Raw genomic sequence first — 20,688 nt, forward strand, 5'->3', positions numbered from 1 at the left:
CAAATACATATTCATATATTCTGTATTTGTAGGGTTTTTTTAATCATACATATTATTCTTTTTCCCACTTAATGTATCAGAAAATTATTTTTGTGGCAGTAATACAGATTTCACCTCATTGTTTTTCATAGTCTCGTTGTATTCCATAGTAAAATGTACCATCATTTACATAGCCTGTTTTCCAATAAATATATGTGTGTGTGTGTGTGTGTGTGTGTGTATACACACATACACACATTTTTTAATTCTGTCGATCATCTGTCATCTATTTCTGTAGGTTAGATTGCTTGGGTGAAACTCATTCATTCAGCACACGTTTGTTCAGCGGCTTCCCCGTGCCTGGTACTGTTCTAGGCACTTGGAAGGCAGCAGTGAGCAGGACACCTTTGTGAGTCCACCAGGGACAGATGATAGACATATGACGCCACTTACTACCAGATGCCACCAAGAAAAATAAAGCTGCCAAAGAGGGTAGGGGTGACAGGGACTGGGTTCAGGAAGGTCTGACCCGAACGTGTGGGCGAGGAGGGCGTGCAGGCACGTGGGAGAGCAGGCCGGAGGGCCCTCGTGCGCCAGGACAGCAGGGAGCTGGAGAGGGAGCTGGGGTGTGGGCGGGTGGCAAGGTAGAGGGGCAGCGGGACCAGGTCGTGGGGCCTCATCGGCCTCGGGACAGGGGCTTCTGGTGGAGTTTAGTAGGGAGGGCATCCGTCTGCCTCCATGTGTTCGTTTTCTGGATAACCACAAACTTGGCAACTTACAGCATAGCACACAGTGTACTATCCCACAGATCCTATAGGTCAGTGCATAGCTGGGTCCTCTACGTAGGGGCTCCCCAGGTTGCAGTCAAGGCACTGACCTGGCTGGCTTCTCATTCTTGTGCCTCAACTAGGGAAGGATCTGGCTTCCCAGCTTGCACGGCTGCTGGCACAATTCTGTCCTTCACAGCGCTAGGTCTGAGAGCGTCAGGTGTTTTGGGTTTGGGTTTGTTGTTGTTGTTGTTTTGCTGCTCTTGGCTTCTAGAGGCTGCCCGCAGTTCCCTGCCAGATGGGGTTCTCCAACATGGCTGTTTGCTTCCTTACAGCCAACGAGGGAGAGAGACGCTCCAGCAGGACGGATGCTGAAGTCCTAATGTAACAAACTCACGTAATCACATCCTGTCACTTGGTCCACATTCTGTTGCTTAGAAGCAAGTCACAGGTCCTGCTCTCTCCAGGGGAGGGGATTACACAACGGCGTGAGCACCAGCAGGCAGGGGTCATGGTGACCACCTTAAGAGTCTGGGCTGTATTATGGGGAATTTATGATAATGGAGAGAGAGCAATAAAAAGGAGACCATTACAGTCCCGCAGAGAGATGCTGGTGGCCTGGACTAACTAGGGTTGTAGTTGAGTAGGAAGGAAGTGGTTGGATTTCTGACATTTTAAAGGCAGAGCCAACAGGATTTGCCAATGCATTGGGTATGTGGATTGGGTCGCTTGGTCAAAGGCCATCTGCGTTTAGAATGGCATTATATAATGCATATGTTTTGATATTACTTTAATGCCCTGCATATCACTTACAAATTTTTGCTTATGATTTCAGGGGAGTTTGGGGAGCCATCCTGAAAACTATCCAGTTTAATACCATGTTAACATCTTTTAATAGTGGTTACATTTATTCTAAACCATATTCTAAGTTACTAAATTAATGATATAATTAAGAGAAAAGAAAATACGATCAAGATTATTCTGCACTTTAGCACTTGAGGAATTGCTAATGTTAGGACAATTGGTGTTTTACAAAATGGCTAGAAATATACAGTCACTGAACAGCATAATCATAAAGACTTCGTAGCAACATGGAGAAGGTTTGGGTATACTTAGGGGACAGAAACCAAACAGCAAATTGAATGTACACAGTCAGTCCCCTTCTTTTCACACATAACAATTCCTGAAAACGTGTGCCAGAGTTAAACAAGGGACTTCCTGTTATGATGTGGTTTCTTTCTTAGAAATTAAAAAAATTACATTAAGTACTGAATTAAACCCTGCCTTTTTGCCATTGCCTTTAAGGACAGATTTCTAGCATTTAAAAAGTTTTTTTGTTTGTTTGTTTGGCCACACTGCGCTGCTTGCTGGCTCTTAGTTCCCCAACGAGGGGTTGAACCTGGGCCCTCAGCAGTGAGAGTGTGGAGTCCTAACCACAGGACCACCAGGGAATTCCCTAAAAGTTCTTTATTTTGTTATTTTTATCCATAATTGAATTCACAGTTAATGGTTTTAGGTCCAGTGAGCAGCTCTTTGAGGCTGAAGATTTGTCACTTTTTGGATGCCTTAAATATTTCTTTTACAGAATAGCTAAAGACACTTATTCACAATGGTATCAAGTTTATGAGACTTGCATGCCTCATGTTTGATATCAGCACTTTCACCTTTCTGTATTCACCAATTTTCATAGAATAGTAAATATAAACTATAATAAATGGTTTTCAGGCCTTTAAAGCCACAGAACCCTTTCTTGAAATGAAACCTTAACTTGAATCTCAATTTGTAAAAAAACATGAAGCGGAGCTGATTTGGTTTAAATTCTGCTCTGCAGGTTTTCATTAAAGGAAACTTGCCATAGAATAAAGTAACACTAGGTGGCAGTGCAGCCAAGACGGCAGTGAAATCTTCTACCTGGTGAGGGCGGTGATAACCATACAAAGGTGCAGAATGTTTTCAGCAGCAGGGGTCCAAGTCCAAACTGGGTGTAGGAAAAGCCACTCCGGGCCGACAGTGCGTAGTGCCCGAACGTGCAGAGTGGTCCTGTCGTGGTGTTGCAGTTAGAGATGAAGCGCGGTTCTTTTCTAACTCTTTGTCAGAGCTTGTACTGTCAGTTAAAATGGGGGAGAGAAGAAGCCTGAGGTGCACTCGCGTGGTGACCGGGCCCAGCTGAAACGCACGTGTGGCTGCCTGAAGCAGACAGGGCCCCTCCGCCATCTCACCGGCCGCCCAGGGAAAGGCTGACCCGCAGGCGCCCTTCTCTTATACAGAAATCACAGTCTTGTCTTTTTATCAGTAGAGAAAGGACATTGGCTTATGCCCTTGATGATTCATCAAAATCAGAAAGTATAATATAGTACTCTTGAGATGACTGGTACTCTCAGTTCTGTGACACTAAGAGCTGTAAGAACGGCTAGTGAGGATGTGTGTCGGGGGCCGGGCAGGAGCACACGTCTGGGGAAGCAATAAGCAAATACACTGTAACTTACTGCCTAAGACATTTCTTTGCCTTAAAAATGTATTGGTAACACCAGTAAATCCTGTAGCTAATGCTGTTGTCCTAGACTGAATCAGCCACGCTTCTGAGGTAAAAGGTTAATGCTTATGCATTTGTAAACATGAAATGTTGAATGGACCATGTTTACACTTATTTAAGAAGGAGCTTATCGCTACACACCTGTTAGAACAGCAAAATGAGAAATAGGGACTATACCACATGCTGGTGAGGATGTGGGGAAACTGCATCTCTCATACCTGGGGAGAGGAGGGTGCGAATGCGCAGTGGTACAGCCGCTCTGGAAAACAGTTTGGCAGTTTCTTAAAAAATTAAACATATGCTCACCATATGACTCAGCATGTATCCCAGAGAAATGAAAACCTCTGTCTGCACAAAAACTTTCTCAGAATGCTCACAGTGGCTTTATTTGTAATAGCCAAAACTTAGAGACCATTCACATGTGCTCCGGCCGGTGACCAGTCACACAAACTTTGGTGCGTCCTTGCTGTGGCACAACACTCAGCAGTGACAGAAGAATGAACTGTTAATACATACAACTTAGATGGATCTCAAGGGAATTAGGCTCAGTTTTTCTTTAAAAATCCAATCTCTAAAGGTTACATACTGTGATTCCATTTATAGAACACTCTCAAAATGACGAAACTATAGAGTTGGACAAGGTCCTACTGTTTTTCGCACGGGGAACTATATCCAATATCCTGTGATACACCGTAATGGAAAAGGATATAAAAAAGAATATGTATATGTATAACTGAATCACTTTGCTGTACGGCAGAAATTAACACAGCATTGTAAATCAACTATACTTCAATAAAATCAATTTTTAGAAGAACTATAGAGTTGGAGAACAAATTAGGGATGGAGGATGGGTGTGGTTATGAAGGAGAAGCACAGGGCATCTGTGCTGATGGGACACTTCTGTATCTTGCTTGTGGTCATGGTTACCTGAGTCTACACCTGGTAGAATCCCATAGAACTACACACATGCACACATAACAAACACACACAAATGAGTGCCTGTGAAATCGGTGAAATCTGAACAAGGCTTGTAGATTGTACCAATGTCAATTTTCTGGTTTTATTTTGTACTATAGCTGTATTTCCAGGAATGTTTTTGGTTAATTCTCGGATTATACATGTGGTGTTGAGGAATGCTTTCGAATAGGATCCACTGATTGTACGTTTATGTATTGCATGCTCCTCTGCAGGGTGAATTTGTAAATGAATATGTTGGCGAATTAATTGATGAGGAAGAATGCAGATTGCGAATCAAGCGAGCCCACGAGAACAGTGTAACTAATTTTTATATGTTAACTGTTACCAAGGTAAAATTGCTTTTTTTTTTGGTAAGAAAAAAGGATTTTTTGGTTTAGTCTGGTGGTCTTAGGTTAAACTCAGTTTCCTTCCTCTCATTTGGTTTTTCTCAAGCAAATTATAATGGTTTGCAGTAGCCAGTGTGTGTCCCACTATAATATGCTCATTATACCAGAGTACAAAAGTGAATGATTGCTGGCGCGTTGCACAGGTCATGTGAGACGCGCTGTGAATGAGAAGATGACCAGGAACAGGGTTGACACATCTGGATTTGAGTCCCAGCTCTTAGTCACTGAAAGACCTGGCCCTCAGTTTCTTTATCCCCAAGGGAGAGAATCAGCTCTGTAATTCTAAGTTATAAACCACCAGTAAAGTTCTGCTTTAGCAAAAATCCTGACTGTAAATTGTTCTACATATTTAAACTTCTTTTATGAGTTAGGAAAAATGAATGCTGTCAAAAGAAAAATGACAGTAAGACTTCTGGTTTAATACATGTAACTGTGAGCGCTGTTTGATGCCCATTACAGCAAAACTATTTCATTTAATTTCTTCAACAGTCCTCTGGAGTATAACCTTTAAAAATTGTGACTCACTATATTGTACATCTGTAACTTATATTGTACACCAATAACTATACTTCAGTAAAACTATACTTCGATAAAAGATTAAAAAAAAAAACGGTCCTCTGATTTACAGAGGACGAGAAACTGAGATCCAGCCGTAAGTGATTTGTTGGATATCTTGTTACAGTTTAATGATGAGCCAAGACTAGTACCCATGTTTCCTATGTTCCAGGCTGTCTCTAAAACTGAGTCCGAATAGCCTTACAAGAACCAGAAATCATTTAAAAGAAGTACTATTTTAACTGATATGTCATTGTTTGAAAGTTTTACCACCTTCATGAACATACACTTTATATACATAAAATGCCATTTATTTGTGACTGCTGATTGGCCCCTTAAATCCTAGCCTCACTGCCGGTGACCCCTCCAGCCACCTGGACAACACTTGGGAGGCTCCATCTTCTAGAGCTTTCCCAGACTATCAGAGTTTAAATTCAGGGAGCCAAAATGTTGAGCTTTTTATGGTATTTTGAACTTTTGTGTAAGTAAAAACAGACTATGAAGATTATATCCCAAACTCCAGCCCTTCCATCAGTCAGATCTCCAAGTCTTCATTCAGAGAAGTTTCTTGTTTTTCCTTCCTCCCTCTTTGTGGCCTAAGCTCCCATTCATCTACCCCGCTACGAGTTTTGCTTCTTGCTTAGAGCAGGAAAGGAGGGCTGGCAGCAAAACACCATAGTTCCCGTCCCAAGTAGCACCCGAACTGAGAGGGCTCTACTCAGAAAACACCTTTCATCCAGCCCACGGCCAGCTGATCGAAGTCGCATTATTTTGTGGTGTGTTTGTTTCTAGAAAAAAACTTTAAAAGAAACTAAGCTCCACTTTATCTTACTTGCTTTTGACTTGGTCATCATGTAAAGTAGAGAACTTAGTCAGCTGTGCCGCGAACACATCTTCGGAGCTGTCGTCGTCAGACCTCAGCTGGTGGCAGACAGTGCCGCCTCGTGGCTCTCGCCTGAGTTGGATGTTTCTCAGACGCGCTTATGCTCAGTTTCATGTCAAAGGAACTTTTCCTTTCTTTTCTTTCTGAAGGACCGTATCATTGACGCTGGCCCGAAGGGAAATTATTCTCGCTTTATGAACCACAGTTGTAATCCAAACTGTGAAACACAAAAGTGGACGGTGAATGGAGATGTTCGAGTTGGCCTTTTTGCTCTTTGTGACATTCCTGCAGGTAAAAGGGACTGCCCCCTCCCCGGAAAGCAAGTATGTCTTTGAGGGCAGGACATTCTGACACTCAAGTATTCATTCAAATAAGATAAAGAGCTATATTTAGAATTGTTACCTGCCCGTAGGAAGTAAACATCTATATCCTGCAAAAGGGAGCTTAGTAAGAGAGGGTATCAGAATTCTGTGTCTATGATCCCGCTGAATTAGTTCTCCAAATTATTTCTGTCTGTATAATGTAACCAAATGTTTAAGCTTTCGTTTCCTTTTTCTTTCTTTAATATTAAAGAAAATATTAACCAGTTGTTACCATCAACTGGTCTCTTCGTTTGTTTGTGGGAGGTTGTTTTGTTTTGTATTTTAGTTTGAAAAATCAGTCTGTTTCAAATTAGACAAAAAACGCTTCTCAAAGCAGAGTACTGCTTTCATTTTTCCTTACCCATCCAGCATCAATAACAGCAAGACTTAATTTCTCGTTTGTTAAGTCTGTAGAAAAATGGGTGGGAAGAGAAATGCTATAGCTAAAAGTGATGTAAACTGTGTTTCTAGCACTCGCTGTGGATTGCTGAGGTCCAGCTAAAGAACGCTTGAACTGGGATTTCCCTGGCGGTCCAGTGGTTAGGACTCAGTGCCCCCACTGCGGGGGCCCAGGTTTGGTCCCTGGTTGGGGAGCTAAGATCCTTCAGCCGAGCGGTGTGGCCAAAAAAAACAAAACAAAACTTTAAAATGCTAGAAATCTGTCCTTAAAGGCAACGGCAAAAAGACAGGGTTTAATTCAGTACTTAGTATAATTTTTTTAATTTCTGAGAAAGAAACCACTTCATAACAGGAAGTCCCTTGTTTAACACTGGCACACGTTCTTAGGAATCTGTTATGTGTAAAAAGCAGGGGACTGACTGTGTACATTCAATTTGCTATTTGCTGCATGGTGTGGCCAAATTAAAAAAAAAAAAAGACGACGAAAGAAAGCAAGCTTGGACCTCCTAGTTTGAGTCTTTGGTGTATGTAGTAAATGTGCATTTTGAAGTCTTTTCTGATCATAATGTGAGGCATTAATTACTGGAAATGGTATGGCTGTGACAATTCCACGGTCATCTTGTTTATTTAGAAACTAGTGTAAATTAGTTTTAGAAAAGAGAGCTAAACTAGAAGCCATTTTTCTTGAGCACAGATTTCAGATTCTTGGTCTCTGTCACGTGGTCTTTGACCACTTCAGTGAGAAGAATATGATGGTCTTTGTAGAATATTTATTTTTGCTTTAATCTTGGTGGATGGGATGTGTTCCTCTAGTTTTTTGTGTTTTGTTTGTTTGTTTGTTTGTTTCCTTTTTCCCATCACTGTCTTCAGTGTGGAACACAGAGGATGGAAGGGTCTTCATGTCAGAATTACATCTCTTTTTTCGTTGTGAGGGTGTGTCTTTGACAGCGTTTCTCTCCCCCAGGACTTGAGTCTGAATACTTCTCTCTCTTGTGTTCTAGGGATGGAGCTAACATTTAATTACAACCTGGACTGTCTGGGCAATGGCAGGACGGAGTGCCACTGCGGGGCGGATAACTGCAGTGGTTTCCTCGGCGTGCGGCCCAAGGTCAGTGGCTGCAGGGGGCGCCCCTGGGGCTGGGGAGGGGCTGCTGAAGAAGCTTGTTTGGGGCTGTCTCAGGAGGTGCTGGCCAGGGGGACCTGGTTTAGTTTGCAGGCCAGCAGTTGCGTTTACCCAGAGTTTCGACTGCGATCTCCCACTAGAGCATATCTTAGTGAGAACTGTTAGGTTCTGAAAATGTCTGTGTTTCTGATTGAATTTGAAGTTAGCAAGATCTTTTTCAAAAACTTCAAAAAAAAAATTCACACTATCCTAATACACTTTAGTGTATCCAAGTTATACACTTTAAATTGGTGAACTTTATGGTTTGTGAATGCTCTCTCAGTTGTCTTTGCCATTAAAAGAAAAAACAACACCTATTCAAAAATCAATGAAAAATGAATTATTTTTACTACAGTTCCGTGACAGGGTAAGCCCTCCTGGTGTTTTTTTTTTTTTTTTTGTGGTACATGGGCCTCTCACTGTTGTGGCCTCTCCCGTTGCGGAGCACAGCCTCCGGACGTGCAGGCCCAACGGCCACAGCTCACGGGCCCAGCCGCTCCACGGCATGTGGGATCTTCCTGGACCGGGGCACGAACCCGCGTCCCCTGCTTTGGCAGGCGGACTCTCAACCACTGCGCCACCAGGGAAGCCCCTCCTGGTGTTTTAGGTAACCGAGCAACAGGTGAATTTAAATGAATGTGAGGTTGTAGGATCTCCCTTTTACGTAAAGCTTCACGCTCTGTGATCGTTAAAACCGTGACCCCCTCTTTCCTGCCAGTCGGCATGTGCGTCCACAACTGAAGAAAAGGCAAAACACGCTAAGCTGAAGCAGAAGAGACGAAAACTCAAAACAGAGCCGAAGCAGCTGCATGCAGATCGCTGCTTCCAGTGCGGGGACAGCGGCGAGCTGGTCATGTGCGACAGGAAGGGCTGCCCCAAAGCCTACCACCTGCTGTGCCTCAACCTGCCCCAGCCGCCCCACGGTGAGCCCGGCCCGCAGGCCCCGCCCGACTCCATCTCTGCCCACCGTGCCCGACTCGGAATACGGGCGGTCCAGTCCCCCGTGTGGAGCCGTGGGCTAGGAAGCATTGGAGAGAGCAAGCAGCAGGAGCAAGCAAAGAGTTTGCGAGTGAAAAATCTGTCTCAGTGCAAATGGGGGACGCCCGTGGGCCAGCAAGGACTGGGGTCTTACTGTCCATTACCACGGGTGGTAGTTGGCTCCTAGCTGAGTTTGGGGCAGTAGCTCGCAGCCACACTGACAGGTGCACCCAGACCTCTGTTGGCTGAGGCTTGGAGTCGTAGTCAACTGCATTCAGTCCCCAGTCCGAGAGGAAGGTGGGAAGTGGGGTGTCTCGTGGCGTTGGGGACAGGCACTCACTGGGCTTCTCTTCTTCCCGCCCACACTAGGAAAGTGGGAGTGCCCGTGGCATCAGTGTAACGAGTGCAGCGGCGCAGCTGTGTCCTTCTGTGAGTTCTGTCCACGTTCGTTTTGCAAAGATCATGAAAAGGGGGCTCTGGTGCCCTCCGCCCTGGAAGGCCGTCTCTGCTGCTCTGAACATGACCCTGTATCTCCCGTGTCACCTGAATACTGGAGCAAGATCAAATGTAAATTGGAATCACAAGATCACGGAGAAGAAGTCAGAGAATAAATGGGCAGTGATTTCCTTCTTTTTTTATTTAAACGAAGAAAGGAAAAGTAAAAGGTAGAGAATGCATTAGTACAGGAAGAGACCGCTGCAGTGCATACAGCCTTGGCCATCAGCGCTGCCTTATTAAAGTGAAGGTGGGGAACCAGGCCGTGCAGGCAGAAGCCGTTGGTGGGACCTGGTTGTTCAGTTTCGTCCTGTCGGTTTGGGGATTCTTTTGTGGAGGGTTAGGTTCCCTTGGTCTTTTCTTGCCTTTTATTGTGCTTCAATGCCTTTGCAGCTGGCAAAAGAGATGTCTTCGCTTTTAAAATAAGAACAAAGAGAAAAAGTTTTGTTAATGAGATAAATTTAAAGTCTAGGATGTGTTCCTTGGGTGTAAAAAGCAAAAGTAGCCATCATTCCTTTATTTATTTTCATTTTTAAAAATTTTGAGAAGTGTAGTTCAGATAGTCTAATCTGTGTGTGTGTGTGTGTGGTGTGTGTGTGTGTGTGTGTGTTTTAAGTAGGAATTGCAGAAAGCCCTCTAGAAAAGGGTATGGTGGTCTTACATACCTCTTTCCTGAGCAGTAGGGAGGCTGGCTTCGCTTTCCCTTCTAGACGCCTCTCGTAGTCTTAGAGAAGGGCTCTGTGGGAGTATTGAATCTGGCCTCTTGAAATCAAAAGGCCTCAGTGAATATTACCTCTGTGGTCTTAAACTAGGTGGGCTTTCCGATATAACTTTACCTAGAAAGGTATGTAATGTGGTTGTTGGTTTTTTGTTCTGGAGAAAAAAAGAAATCGATGCCCTCACTGAGTTTGAAACGTTCTTCACTGATAATGGGTGTTTTTGATGAAGTGTGTCTCTGTGGATATGAAGACAGAGTTAGAATGGTCATTCCTGTTGTCTTGACACACTGGTAAAGGCAGCTAAAGGGAGTTGAAAGGCACAGACCGAAAGTTGGGTCAAATAAGCACCATTTTCTATCCAATTTAATGTACACCCTGGTCTGACTTGGAGAGAATTGTGGGCATTTTAATTTTCTGTCTCTGCTTTCCTCTCCCAAGCAAACATTCCCTTTGTCAGCTGACCACTCAGTCACGTGTCCTGGTGAAAACCACACAAATGAATTTGAACTGTATTTGAATAGATCTTTTTGTTCAGTTCCTAATTTGGGGGTGAAAGTGGTAGGGGGCATCCCCAAGTTACATGTAAACAGTTACCCAGTACTTAAACTCACCCCCACTGAGGAAGGGGAAGCACTTGTACTTCTACAGGGTAAACGAGAGCCACACGAACACACTTCATGGCAGGAAGCGCTTAGGGAGAGCTCCACAGAAGCAGTGGTAGCAGGAGTGGCTGGAGCTCATAGATGCAAGTGAACCGGAATACCTGCCCACAGGACTCACTTGCTGTTAATGCTTAGGAATATGTATATTCCAGGATTCCCTGTATGAATTAATTAGTCCTGTCAGACATTGTTGTAACACTGTACTAAGTAGAAGCCTAGGTTTAGCTTGAATGAACGTCAACTTCTCTGTGAATTTTGACTGCTAACAGTTGCCGGTACCTGGTAGCATTTATTTTCCCTCAGGAAGTACCCAGTGACCTTATAAAGGCAGGGAAGATAGATGCTCCACAACATTCCTTCAGTTGTGCTGTGTGTTCCTTTTTCTTATCAATTTACAACTCTTCTCTGGAAAAAAGAAGAAAAACATCTGTTTTGTGCTTCTTTTTTTTTTTTGTTCTTTGTATGTAAATGTGCAATTATACTGGATTTTTTCTTGTTAAAAAAAACAAAACAAAAACAAAAACAAAAAACACTACAATTCCTTTACTTAAGCTCCTAAACTGCCATTTGCCTGATTCCAGCAAATAATTCTGAGGTAACTTATTGGGCCTCCAGTAATTCTGTTGATTAGATATGGTCCCAAAAGAAAGAGCAAGATAGAAAATGCTATATGTATTACCAAATGCGACTGCTGCAAGTCCCGTGAATTACAGCTCACCAAAACACTAAAGTTTGCTCTTGAGCAATTATATAGTTTGATGTCCTTTTAAAAAATAATTTAAGAAAATCTAGGTTTTATCATACTAAAACTTTATTTTATATATGTATATGATAAATGTTTGCTTTTTTAAACTTACTAACATGAAGGATTTCCTTTAATATCTGAAATGCGCCTCGTGTTGAAACGGTATCCAACATGGAATCTTATCTCCTTGCTTTGTTTTGGACTTCGTGCTATTTAATATCTGGTGACTTTTATATGGTAAGCCAGGGTATATCCTGTATACTACAAATACCTTAGGTTTAAGTATTTTTATGCAGCTTCTTCATTGTGTCACATTTTGTTTGTGTATCTGTAGCAGAGCTCCGCTGAGGTTTCTTAATTTGGGTGGGGGTGGGGGGTTGGCTAATAGGGTTGTTCTGCCACTTCAGAAATCAGGGCGGAAAACACCATCGCTGACTGCAGCCATGGGGTCTTTGTCCACTAGTGTCCTTTAACGGTCTGGAACGTGGTTTTAGTCCTGGCAGTGCCAGGGAGCTCTCCTCACACCTCGTACTGTCGCCTAGTTTGTATATTTTAAAGGTGCAGGCTATGGAAGCAGAAAAAAAAAATAAGTTGTGCTTTATACGTGCATAGTATCCATGCAGGGTGCTTGTCTGTGCTTCACCAATGACATTTTGCAAAAGACATGTTGCTCACTGATAGCTGGAAGTTGTTATTTGTTAACTTTTAAATCTGTCTGTGGTCAGAGCATAAATGGTTGGTTTTTAATTCTTGTCCGAAAATGAAATAACTTAAAGCAGCATGGGATAACGGTGGCATTTTTTTTTAACCTTATGTTGGTTCTTTGGTGGAAGAAGCGAACGTAAGATTTTTGATAATCAGCATAAATCTTCAGAAATCGGATCTGTAAGAGCTAGAGGTGAAATCCTGGAGGCCTTCCAGGCCCTGCGTGGGAGGGGGCGTGAGGAGTGTCCTGTCGCTGGCTGGGAAGGGAGGGGTGGATGGCCCTGTGCTCCCGGCAGGCCAGGCGGAAGCAGCTGGAGGGAGTGAGTCACTTCTTGAATATCTAATCAGGGCTGGAGTTAGGAGTGGGGTGGGTTTTATTTTCATTTTTATTTTAACAAGTTCCCACCCTATCCTAATTCTCAGAAATGCTCTGGCCTAACCTATAAAATAGGCTGACTTTTAGAATCACTGAAACTTGGAAATTTCTGTGTGTTCAAATCAGGAACACATCTAAAAACTAAAAACTAAAAAAAAAAAAAAAAAAGGCAGGGGAAGGCTGCCCCCAGCTCCCAGCTGCCATTTCCCCAGAGTATTTGGAGGCCCGCCTGTGAGTAACGCTGGGAAACTCACAACATGGAGATGATCGCGGAAAGGACTGAGACAGGGTGGCTGTTGGACACCTTTCTTTCCTGACTCAGGAAGAAGAGTTTCCCTTCTGAGTAGCTCGCTGCATGGTGTGTTCCAGTCAGGGTCCAGCCCAGACCTGCAGTTTGGAAACAGATGGGCCAGCTGTGTGGAGCGCAGTCTCTGGACTCCCGGGGATTTGTTGCTTGTCTCTCATTTCATTTTAAAACAGAAAGCTCTTCTTTAGCGTTCACCTTAAAGTCAAGGTACCGCCACCTGCCATGTCCCACTAGGATAAGAGAACAAGTTACCGTGGCGTCTTGACAGCTTGGGAAGCTCACACTTGATGTCCTTCTACATTGGGAAGTTGCTTGTGCTGGGCAGTGCAAATTAGACTTGAATTACTTCTTAAAAGGCCGATGTGTCCAGCCCCCTCATTGTCCGAGCTGCTGCAGACATGAAGTGATCATTTGGAACAACTTCCTTTGGCCTCAGGCCACCTAGAATTGGTCTCTGGTTATTTGTAAACAAACAGTAGAACTCGCTTCCCTTTCCAGATAGGCTCGGGAATAGATATAATTAGACAGCTTTGCCCTATATTGACAAATATGAAGAGTTGGGAATTTGTATATACTGAAATCTACCGACATTTATCCGGGGTGGGGTACAGGGAAAGGGGGTTACAGTAGGGTCAGGGAGGGGGTGATGGTGTTTACCACAGGTACGAAGTCGCCACTTTAACACTGAGACCTCTGCCTCATTGAATTCAGGTTTTTTAAGTACTTGAAACTCCTCAGATTCTCCTTATTTTACAGTTATTTTAAAATTTATGAAGTAGAAAGCATTGTTTTGTATACTGTTTTGTCTCTTACCCTCTTGAACTTGGATTAAAGGCCAAGTTCTGCAGACGGAAGTGTCCACAGTAGTTCTCTCAGATTCAGTGCACACATTCGGGGAAGAGACTCCTGCATGAAATACCAGCAGCACTTATACGAGTACTTCATATGTATGTTCTCTGTTTTGTTATTTTGTCAACCCCATCCCCAAGCACCTCTTCTTTCCTTTTAATATATGCCTGCGTAGGGAAAAAAACAAAAATTTGCACTTATGTTACACTCCTGAAATGCTGGGTGTAACCTGTGTGTTTCAAACCCATTTCCGTTCTTTTCAGTCCACGGCTTAAGTGACAAGTTCAGGTGCGTGTGGCACATATGTACGAAGGAGGAAGAGAATTACCTGTCCTTCCGTGACGTCCCAGAGTCATTAATGTGTCAGAAAAAGGGAAGAGGTGAATAGTTACCAAAGTCATTTATTCAGTCCTTCGTTTTCTTATGTGACATCACTGCACCTGCTAGTTGGCAAGAAAGCACCCTCGGGTTTCCCTTCCCCACCTGCCACAGACTTCTGATGTGTGTGAATGCCTCTCGGTAGCCATCAGATGACCTAAATGAGGGATTCAAACAGTATTCTTGTCAGTTTAGAAGTGGACTGGATAAAATTTACTTGTACTTTGTTGTCACTAATATTGCTCTTTATCTCATTTGTGCGGTCACATGCCCTGTGTTAAAAAAAAAAAAAAGAAAATCATGTTGCCACTGATAACCAAGATGCTAAATGATGACTACAACTGGTTCTTTTTATATACAAGGGTGTGTGCATAATTGGAATTGATAGGAGAAATTTATTTGTATCCACTTGTGATATTGCACAACAAAACACAGATACCTGCAGATTCTGCGCTCATTTCCTCGTGATCTTTATCTATGATAATTACCTTTGTAGATTGGTTATTTCTGTACTTTATCTGTAATAAACTTTGTAGATCCTGTGAACTGTTATTTTTTTGCCTAAATCCCTTGAGACTTGAGTCTTTAATAACAAAGCATCAATATTCACTAAGTCAGTCTCTTCTGAGTTTCTGTGACTTGGCTAGAAGCTCTTGACACTAAAGATTAGTGTTCATTTTCCCTGGGGGTATTCCACTAGGGCATTACTGTATAATGACTTGATGTTGCCACATAGACTTCAAGATATACGATATTTTGGGGATTTTGTTGATTGGCCTATGTTTTATTGCATAGTGTGAAACGTGTAAAGCTTGGTTAACCTGTACATAGATAGCTTATTGTTGACTAGTTACGGTGTATTAGCATTGCCTGTAATATTTAAGCTTCTTACTACTGTGTGTGCTGGTAGGAACATATAATTTTTGTACATTATATTTACTGAGATGCTGCCTTTCTTATTTTACAAATACTTTGGAATTCAAACGTGTTTTTTGCTTCCGTGAGGATTAATTTGGAAAGGTTTTTAATGACATTCCACTGATTTCGGATTTTGCTTGAGGTTGACTTCAATAAATTGTCCCGTATGTTGCAAATTAAATATGTGGACTTGTTCATTGCCCGTAATTTCTTGCTACCGCTCAGTGGGCAAGAGGCCACCCTGGGCGGGAGGGGACCAGCGCGGGGCCGAAAGAACCAGCGCGTCCACCAAGCCGGCGAGGCCCGCAAGGTCGTGCGGGAGCCCGGCACGTCTTCCCGCAGCACGCACTGTGCTTCAGAGGACTTGGATCCGGAAACGAGGAGTCCGCGTGGTCCCCGGGAGGGAAGGCCCGGGCCTCGGTAAGGTACGCAACGGCGGGCGCGCGGGCGCGCGGGCGCGCGGGCGGGGGACAGACAGCTGGGACGACCCCTCACTTCCGTCCGCCGCTGTCTCAGGCGCTCGGGGCCGCTCTCGCCCCGCCTCGGCCCCGCCCCGCGCCCCCCTCCCTCGGCGCCGCCACGTCAGCCTTGAGCGCGGGCGCCGTGATGGGGAAGGAGGTGGCGGCGGAGGTGGGCGTGCGGCTCGTGCTGTTCGCGGCCTTCCTGTAAGGACTTGCGCTCCGGCCCCCGGCCCCCGGCCCCGCCGCCCGGCCGGGCTCCGCGCGCGCTTCCGGGAAGCCGCCGACGCGCCCGCACCTTTGTGTCCCCTTTAGGGTGACAGAGCTGCTCCCGCCCTTCCAGAGGCTCATCCAGCCCGAGGAGATGTGGCTCTACCGGAATCCGTACGTGGAAGCAGAGTATTTCGCCACCAAGCCGATGTTTGTGCGTGGAGAACCAGCCTTCCTTCTGAGCGCACTTCTCACGGAGCCGAACGCTAGGGAGGGAGCGGGCAGGTCCCCCTGGCTCCGCCACGGAGCTGAAGACGAACCTTCGCGTCGTAACGGTTAAGGGCCAGGTTGAGAGAGAAGTCCGTCCGCTTCGGCTCCAGGGACAGGGTCTGGGGGCGGCTGCTCAGGGCGGCCCGGGGCAACTGGTCGTTGAGAGGAGCGGTGACGGCGGCTGCCGCGGGAGCTCGGCGCCCAGCTAGCCGCAGGCGGACCCGGGACACCGCATTTGCGGGGGAGCCGGGAGGCCTGATAGGCCAGTCCTGCTGTCAGTCACTTCACCCCCCTTGCTGTGGGAGCTCTTTTCCCAGCTAGCTGTGTGACGTTCTCGGGGCGGCCCTGTTTCCTTTCGCGTGCTGAGCTCTGCCGTGTCCGGCGCAGGTCGTCGCCTTGCTGGCCCCGCTGGCCCCGGTCCTCCTGGCCAGGTGTCTGAAGAAGGCGGACGCAGTGGACAGCCGGCAGGCCTGCCTGGGTAAGCGCGGCCTCCCCAGCGCCGGAAGCAGGAGGCGGGGGCCCCCACGGGGCTTGCGGGGCGGCCGGGGGGGCCCGGCTCTGCGTTCCTCGGGTGACTGTGTCTCCCGGGTGCCCCGCCTGCTGCCTGTGAGACGTGCTCCACGTCCTGGGCGCACCTGCGTGCACCGGACTGTTTGCAGCTCCGACGCGTCCTCAGCCCGGGTAGCGCGTTCTCCCTGTGCCACGGCGGAGTGGCCGGCGGGGGCCGGGATTATCCTCACGCTCCGCTCCGGCTGGAGCCCGAGCGCTCCCCTGTCCCCGGAGACCGCGGCTGCGCCTAACGAGACGGGGACCCGGCCGCTCCTCCTGGGCAGACGCCACCAGCAGCCACTTCCGCTGCCTTCCAGCTGCCAGCCTGGCCCTGGCTCTGAACGGCGTCCTCACCAACACAGTCAAACTGGTAGTGGGGAGGTGAGTGCCCAGCGCTGCCGCCCGCCGCCCGCCGCCCCCAGGAGGCAGGCGCACGCGACTGCTGCCGCTTCTTCCCGTAGCCGTTTCTCTGTATGATTCTCAGTCTGATCTTTCTCTTCGAACAACACTTCCTCCCTTCCCTCTACCTCGGTCCTCTCTTCTGCCCTGAACAGCATTTCCCACTGACACAGCGTCGGTGTCCCCCAGAGCAGCCCCAGAAGCTGCAGCACGACTCACTCTCTGCCCTTAAAAGTAACGATGTGCCGCAGTGGCTTTTTTTCCTTCCTGATTTAAATATTGACCCTGGAAATAAGGCTTTTCTCTTAGTGGTGACTGTCCAATCCGGTGGGACACTATTTGACTGACCGTTAAGAACGGTATCTAACACAACCAAAAAATAACTTCTGGAGTTGTGAATGATCCACGTTCGGACCTTGCTTATTTCTTGCAGGCCACGCCCAGACTTCTTCTACCGTTGCTTCCCCGACGGGCAAGCCCATCATGACCTGCCGTGCACGGGGAACGAGGCCGTGGTGAACGAGGGCCGCAAGAGCTTCCCCAGCGGACATTCTTCCTGTAGGAATACCACGTGGGCTCTACAGCTGTGCTTTTTTGGGCATCATTGAATTTAACCTCGGAAGCTCGTGAGGGTGGGAACGTCTCACGCACTCTTGTTCTTGTATCTAGAAATCGGAGAGCCCCCTTCTTTAATAACAAGCTTGAACCTCGAATATTAAATATTCGAGTACAGAGGAAGTAGTTTACCTTCATGAAATTTGAACATTTTATTATTACTGTATTATTTGCCTAAATCCTGCAATCTTGTTCCAGTCATAAAAATATTAACTAACCTTTATTGAAGAGTCACTGTATGTCAGGTGCTTCCGAAAGCATTTTAGATTCGTGTCTCGTTTGATACCGTAAAGAGCCCAGTGAGATGCGTACTGTTGTTTTTATGATTCCCATTTATGCATCAGGAAACGAACGCATCAGGAAGTGAAGTCCCATTGCTAGGATTCCAAAACTAGTCTCGGTAAATGTTACTCACTTTGGGAAACGGTCCTTCATTTTCCCTTTTGTTTCCTTCTCCCTCATGATTGACGATGTAGATCGATGATCTACACCAAAAGTTACCAAAAGGGATAAAAACATATTCATACCCGCTAGCCTCCTCTTTTTCTTTAAAAGACATATACTTAGAGGTCTTCCCTCTTCCAGTTGCATTTGCTGCTCTGGCCTTCGCGTCCTTCTACCTGGCAGGGAAGTTACACTGCTTCACACCACGAGGCCGAGGGAAATCTTGGAGGTTCTGTGCCTTTCTGTCACCCCTACTCTTTGCAGCTGTGATTGCACTGTCCCGCACCTGTGACTACAAGCATCACTGGCAAGGTAAGCAAGGCATCCAGGCCATGGACGCCTCCACCGTTCTCCCATCATTTCTCCCTAGCACTCGGCACAGGAGACGCTCCCTGGGTGTCTGCTGAACGAACAGACAAGTGAGCAGAGGATGGTCTGCGTTCTGTACTGAGTACGCGTTTATCGCTACACGGAAAATGAAAAAGCACACTGTTATCTTTTAAACAGATTACCAAGGAGGAACATTCTGATTTCCCCATGACTGTGAAGCATCATAAGTTCAGAATAAACGCTATAAGAAATTTTTTACAACCAACCTCAAAATTCAATTTACTTAACTGTCTTAAAAATCAAGTTCCCTGTCGTGAGGTTTTTGTTCAGAAACGAAAGTAAAATTCAAGAAAACATAAAATTGTAATTAAACCAAAGAAATTTAAGTTGAATGATAGAGTAAAACATCCAAATTACAGAATATTTGCACAGAAAGCCCACAGTCCAAAAACAAAAAAAAGCTGACAGTATTGCCCAGAGGACCTTAGGAGCTCAGTTTTAAAGAATAAATGTTTGCAAAGAGAGGCAACTCCTGAAGAGTTTATTCCTTCCTCTAGAACCCTTTAAATGGTGAGAAGGAGTTGTTGATAGCATTAAGTGAACCTTCATTATTCTTCTCAATTAAAAATATTCAATGCAGTGAACTCAGAAAAAGCCTTGTTGTAACTACCCAACTAAAAGATGTGTTTTGATTTGGTGTTTGTTTAGAGAACAACCTGACAATGACAATCCTGCAACTGTACGGTAAAATTAAGAAAACCCAAAAACCCCATAAGCCTGGAACTGAGGGGTTTTGCAGGCTAAACAAGTAGAGTAGCCTGGAGGGCCAAGCTCCCTCTGCTGGCTGGCATCACCGTGACTGAGGGAAGGCCCATCTCCTCTGCCTTCAGATGTCCTGGCTGGATCCGCCATCGGCCTGACGTTCGCCTACGTCTGCTACAGGCAGTACTACCCTCCCCTGACGGACGCCCGGTGCCACAGACCACTGCAGCACAGCGCTGCTCTTCCCACCGCGCAAAAGCAGCCTGGCGACCCTCATCATTTTGATGTTTAGACACTGGAGCTGCCTCCCTGGAAAACAGGTGAATCAGCCCCTCCTAACTCACCACGCCCAGGACAAGAATTTCTGACCTTTTACCTCCTGAGAGGTACAGGTGAGGAGAGAAGCCCCAGTGATCATGCAGTTTTGCCCTGGCTCACAGGGATTTATCACGAGGAGTCAAGGTCCTTTTTCACTACTGTTCGCCACGCGTTCCAGTAACGAGATCTTTTCGTGGTCTTTCCAGCTTATGAATGTGGCCCATCAGATTGGTATCCCAACCTCTACAGTGTTTTTACACTTAACTTCAGTACTGTTCTTGGAATGATTCTGTCACAAAGAAGCTTTCACCTTAGCCCCACTTTATCCTAGAAGCTAGCGCTGATGATCAGAACTTAATTTCCATTTCCCATAGCTCAAAATCGTAAAATCTAGGGCATGAGCAATTAAATTATTTTAGTTCTGTTTACTTTCTCTGGTGGCAATCCCATCACGCCTTAAAATAGGAGAATCTCCAATTCTGGCTTATTTACCACTGTGCATATCTTACTCAAGTCCAGCTAAGTACTGCTGTCCATTTTGAATACTGTAAACATAAACGATTTGATAATTTTGTTGAGTAAACACAATAAAAAAGAAACTGGTCAGGAGCGTGGATTCAGTACTCACTGTCTCCACCTTACTTACACGAGCTGCTTTCCCGCCACTCAGGACTGAAGATCCGCCCAAATGCACCAGCTGTGCCAAGCAGCCAAGGCAGGGCAGGGTAGTCAGAGACACGGCTGTCTGGAGGGCAGGCGAGCCTCCTCCCGCCCCGCCCTCACCGTAGGGTATAATGGACCATGACAGGACGTTGGCGGAACTGATTGATAGTGTAGGACCTGTAACGGCCTTTCTCTGTGCTGTGGTTATATTTTAGTTGTTTTCTTTTTGTGACTATATTTTAAATATGACCTTGATTTGTGTATTTCTGTAACATATTTTCAATATATCTTTTTCCTAACGGTGAACGTGGTTTTTTGTGCTTAAAGTTCCATTTGAGACCTGAAACATTTCCAAAGTTAGACACCAGATTCCCTATCTATCTGACACAAGTGATTCCACTATCTATAGCATGGCTGATGTCAATAATACCAAAGGAGCATCTCAATATTCACCTTATAATCGCCGTACTTTAAATCAACAGTCAGGGGAAAGAACCTGAATGTTAGTTCTTTGCCCAAAACTCTTTTTAAACT

At 45.6% G+C, this 20,688-nt stretch overlaps 2 protein-coding genes across 10 annotated transcripts in view; both read left to right on the forward strand.

Annotated features, from left to right (window-relative positions):
• The window catches only part of NSD3 (nuclear receptor binding SET domain protein 3), a 109,076-nt gene extending 96,726 nt beyond the window's left edge, over positions 1–12,350 (forward strand). For 2 of the 3 annotated variants that reach the window (XM_081220793.1, XM_081220795.1), the window contains 5 exons: positions 4,470–4,586; positions 6,231–6,372; positions 7,844–7,950; positions 8,723–8,927; positions 9,352–12,350. In XM_081220793.1, coding sequence (XP_081076919.1) covers positions 4,470–4,586; positions 6,231–6,372; positions 7,844–7,950; positions 8,723–8,927; positions 9,352–9,593 — 813 coding nt within the window. In that variant the 3' untranslated portion in view covers positions 9,594–12,350. The remainder of the gene's footprint in view (positions 1–4,469; positions 4,587–6,230; positions 6,373–7,843; positions 7,951–8,722; positions 8,928–9,351) is intronic. The other variant, XM_081220794.1, reaches the window with a different exon arrangement.
• A 120-nt stretch (positions 12,351–12,470) lies between these two features.
• Positions 12,471–20,460, forward strand: PLPP5 (phospholipid phosphatase 5). 7 transcript variants are annotated; one of them, XM_081220813.1, is made up of 7 exons: positions 12,471–15,801; positions 15,910–15,978; positions 16,462–16,552; positions 16,941–17,004; positions 17,456–17,580; positions 18,223–18,393; positions 19,302–20,460. In XM_081220813.1, exons 1-7 carry the CDS (start codon positions 15,319–15,321, stop codon positions 19,463–19,465), a joined length of 1,167 nt encoding a protein of 388 aa, XP_081076939.1. In that variant the 5' UTR covers positions 12,471–15,318; the 3' UTR covers positions 19,466–20,460. The 7 variants fall into 7 exon arrangements, with proteins under 7 accessions (XP_081076939.1, XP_081076941.1, XP_081076940.1 ...); XM_081220815.1 differs by having other exon boundaries at positions 17,456–17,593; positions 19,302–19,389; XM_081220814.1 differs by lacking the exon at positions 19,302–20,460 and adding an exon at positions 19,120–19,295.
• The last annotated feature ends 228 nt before the right edge of the window (positions 20,461–20,688 follow it).

Source organism: Mesoplodon bidens (assembly GCF_964165515.1).
Source record: "Mesoplodon bidens genome assembly, chromosome: 20".
NCBI classification, from domain to species: domain Eukaryota; kingdom Metazoa; phylum Chordata; class Mammalia; order Artiodactyla; family Ziphiidae; genus Mesoplodon; species Mesoplodon bidens.

Excerpts from the sequence above, each read along its gene's own strand:
- PLPP5 (XM_081220813.1), top strand. The coding sequence starts at position 15,319 with ATGTGGACTTGTTCATTGCCCGTAATTTCTTGCTACCGCTCAGTGGGC. Across the intron at positions 15,802-15,909 it reads GTGCTGTTCGCGGCCTTCCT|GGTGACAGAGCTGCTCCCGC; the intron begins GTAAGGACTTGC and ends TGTCCCCTTTAG. Across the intron at positions 18,394-19,301 it reads CTACAAGCATCACTGGCAAG|ATGTCCTGGCTGGATCCGCC; the intron begins GTAAGCAAGGCA and ends CTCTGCCTTCAG.